This window comes from Verticillium alfalfae, genomic scaffold, assembly GCF_000150825.1.
Source record: "Verticillium alfalfae VaMs.102 supercont1.7 genomic scaffold, whole genome shotgun sequence".
In the NCBI taxonomy this organism is placed as follows: Eukaryota; Fungi; Ascomycota; class Sordariomycetes; order Glomerellales; family Plectosphaerellaceae; genus Verticillium; species Verticillium alfalfae.
This window is the reverse complement of record NW_003315032.1, coordinates 1,125,433-1,128,915: the sequence shown is the minus strand read 5'-3', so window position 1 is coordinate 1,128,915 and position 3,483 is coordinate 1,125,433. Positions and strand designations below refer to the sequence as shown.

Below are 3,483 nucleotides of genomic sequence, written 5' to 3'. Positions count from 1 at the left end.
CAGGCCGTCCACAGCAGCACGCGCGCCACGCCGATAGAGTCAGATCCTGCTGCCGTCAGTCCCGCGCCCGGGACGGCCGCCTCGGCGACGCTCGCCCGCAACGCCACGAACCTGCGCGACACGCTCGACGCCCTGGCCGCGACGCGCGCCGGGGCCCTGGCCGCGGGACGTCGGAACGCCGAACTCGCGCAGGAGGTGCTGCGTCTCGCCGAGGAGGCGGCGAGGCGGCGAGACGGCGGCAGCGAGCCTCAGGGGGGCGGTGGCGAAGACGACGAGGCGAGGCGGGAGATGCAGCTGCTAAGGGCCGGCCTCAAGGCGAGCAGGCAGAAGTGGAAGGTCATGAAGGGCACGGCAAGTGCGATTGTGGTCGGGAGCGGCGTCGACTGGGTTGGCGATGAGGGCCTGAGGTGGATGGTGCTCGATCCCGAGGGGGAGGACATGTGAGGACATGTGTTTGTGTCCCTGTGCACGCCGTGGCCCAATCTCTCTACATGTGTGAAGGATGGACGATGATGGTTTAACGTGTTATGAGCTACGATAAAATGAATAACAACGAACGACGAAAAGCTCCATCGGTCAGAAAATGGACAAAGTTGCAGGTGACTGTGGCGGAAACACATCCGAGGCTCTCCCATCGGAACCGACCCATCGAGGCTGACGAGGACCAGTCGTTCGTCGCGGGCTTCCAGACCCTGCATGGAGTGACGATGTATGCCACCCATGCGGGTCATCCGCTAGAATGTGGTCTCGTCACAGGCCGCTTCCCCAGGATTTCGCCCAAGACTCACAACTGTGTGTCGAACAGCAGACCAGACAGAGCACAGCGATCCTTGGCAGATGCCGGCGTGTTGGATCTTAGCGTCGCAGGACGCTTGGGCCATTGGCTGGTGCTCAAATATCACGTGATATGCCTTGGCCATTTCGGTCAAATCGCCCATCTTGAGATCAGAATATCTTTCGCTGGTCGAATTGTTCGAAAATGAAAATGTATGCAAGTGATTGCTTTGGTTGTCAGCAATGCGATGGACGTGTTCATGTCGGTCACGTGTCGTGTGTGTGTGCGTCTAGGTGAGACCAGCAGGAAGAGGGAGTAAATGGGTGCAGCAGCTGGGGCGCCCAGCAAGCAAGAGGGAGGGGAGCGCAGACTCCCCCAAAAATCAGTCGGTCCATGCCCTGCTCGCATCAGCCAGACAACCGACAGTCGGGGCGGAGCCAAAAAGGCAGGCATTGGGGGTCGGTGGACAGTTTGGGTCACGCTGCGCACTGTCTCATTGGTTGCTGCAGGCATTTGAAAGGGCGCATAGCGGGTGGCGGACGGAGGGAGAGAGGGTCGCCGGTTATGGCACAGTGCGGGATTCGCTTGGGCGACAGGGCTGCACACAAGTCGCTGGTACAACCGCATCAATCTCGACTGTGGAACAGGGAGTTGGGGCCCAGCGCTCAAGGGAGGGCCAGGAAGGCCAAGGAAGAGGAGGGGGAAAACTGGTCGAAACAACTCCTCACTGGGGCGCGGCATCAGTCCAGACACCTCCGGCCCTGTCTGCGGTCTAGGCGCGCGCACGCATCACTCCTCACTCTCTCCATCCCCGTCACCAGTCGCGACTCACAAGGTACAAGCTGTTCAGCCACCTGCCCGTGCATGACCAAGTACCACCTGTTTCGGTATTCGAGGGAGGCCGTCTTGTCTCGTTCGCCCGAGTACTTGCCCACCTACGTAGCCAGGTAGGTGGGCAAGGCGGGCAAGGAACGCTAGGTGTGTGCTGGTGTGCACTCCTGACACTCCATCAGCACCAGCCGAGCGCCAGCACCAGCGCCGGCCTCGTCGGAACACGGAGCCTGCGCACTACTCTGAGGAACTCGCGCTCGAACGGTGCTCGCTCTCAGCACCACTATGCACAGCGAGGCATGCGGTCGAGCTGGCGCCAACCAGCTTTTTCTGCCAGCGTTTTTCTTCTTCTTCACCTTACCAGTCTGCATGTGGCCTTGGATCTGGCATCACGACTATCAGACCGAGCCATTCTGGTACAAGTGGGATTGCTTACAGATCCTCTAGCAGCGTAAACGCCCCGTTCGGCTTTTCGCCGAGCATGTCTCGCCCGGGAGACGGCTAGATGGGTCAATCTATCGCTTGTGCTCCCGCATGTGTAGGATGCTGGCACCTGGCCGCAGCACGCACGCACACAGGCGCCCTCACTTGCGCACTGGCAAAGCGAAGTGGAGGGTAGAAACAGAGGGATCGAAAACCGAGCATCGTGCGGCCAAAGTCAGACTTTGATTGGGCTGGGCTGAGGGGCGCTTTGCTCATGGCCTTGGACCGCTGGTTGCAGGCGGTGGCCAGCGGAATAAATGTCGAGCGAAGCTGGTACTTTGGCTCAGGTACCGGTACATGACAATCTCCTCTGCTGGTACATGAGACCTATGCAAGGTAAAAGTACCTAAGCACACTAGACCTTTGCAGTCCACACCCGCGTTGCATTGTGTCAGTACCAGGATGTAGGTCAAGCATCAACTCGGGACAAACGGAGGAGATTGGTCCCTGCGAGCATCCGTCAATTAGAGAGGGGCAAAAAACTTCGTCGAAGGGGCGGGCAAAGGGTTCGTCTTTTTATTCATTCACTTTGTTTTTTTCTTGGACCATGCTCGTCGGGTGATAAAGTGTAGATACCAGATTCCGTAGTGCAGAGGTCCCAAGTCGCTACAGTAAACAGGTCGAGCACTGGCCGTCTCCAGATCTATGCTCAAACAAGTGACGCCAGTCCTGCGAGAGCTAAGCAAAACTGTGGAGAGCCTGGAGGGTAGGCGAGTCGCTCAAGCCATACAGACTGGGCAGTATGACGGAAGGGGGGGGCCTGGTACCAAGCTGCCGTTGTTCACCCTCTCCATGTCTAATGTCCCGAGCTCGACCAGGCTAGCGAGGAGCTGCTGTCTGGTTTGCCGAATCAAGGCTATTTTGATAGGAGATCCAGCCAAAAGAGACAGCCGCCTAGCTGAGGCATGTGTCCAGCGTCGTTATTTCGGGGAATCACGTCAAGGTCCAGGGGAGCGTGGGCTCTTGTCGTCAGGGGGCTGCTCGATGGATGTGACTCGAGTGTGATAGGACAAGCTACCAAAACGGGAGAGTTTGCGTAGGTGTGTCTAGTCCTGTCGCGGAGCACTGGGGGGAGCCAAACACTGTGTTGAGGGCTTGACGGGTATCCTGTCATCTTCCGTCTGGAGACCCAGCCTGACCACAAAACGTGCTCCAGCATATCTCATATCAAGGGGGGGCTCGGGCTTTCGTGATCTTATGGACCGCAGAGGAGATGGAGAGCTTAAGCAAACTGGACGACGCGTCGTATTGCTCCAGGTATCTCGCAAGGTCCCTGTTGCGTGTTTTGGTCGTGGCTTGAGCCGAAGCAGACGCGTCCAAGTCTTCTGGTTGGAAAGCACGAAGATCCAAGGCACGCCGGATCAGTAGACAAGAGCGGAGGGGGGTAGGAGGTA

The 3,483-nt window shown here is 58.5% G+C and overlaps 1 protein-coding gene across 1 annotated transcript; it reads left to right on the top strand.

Moving 5' to 3' along the window:
• On the top strand, positions 1–444 carry VDBG_06174 (predicted protein; the record flags this gene model as incomplete). Its single annotated transcript, XM_003003686.1, has 1 exon — positions 1–444. A coding segment is annotated over one exon (444 nt), but the record flags the coding sequence as incomplete, so codon positions are not given.
• Between the last annotated feature and the right edge of the window lie 3,039 nt (positions 445–3,483).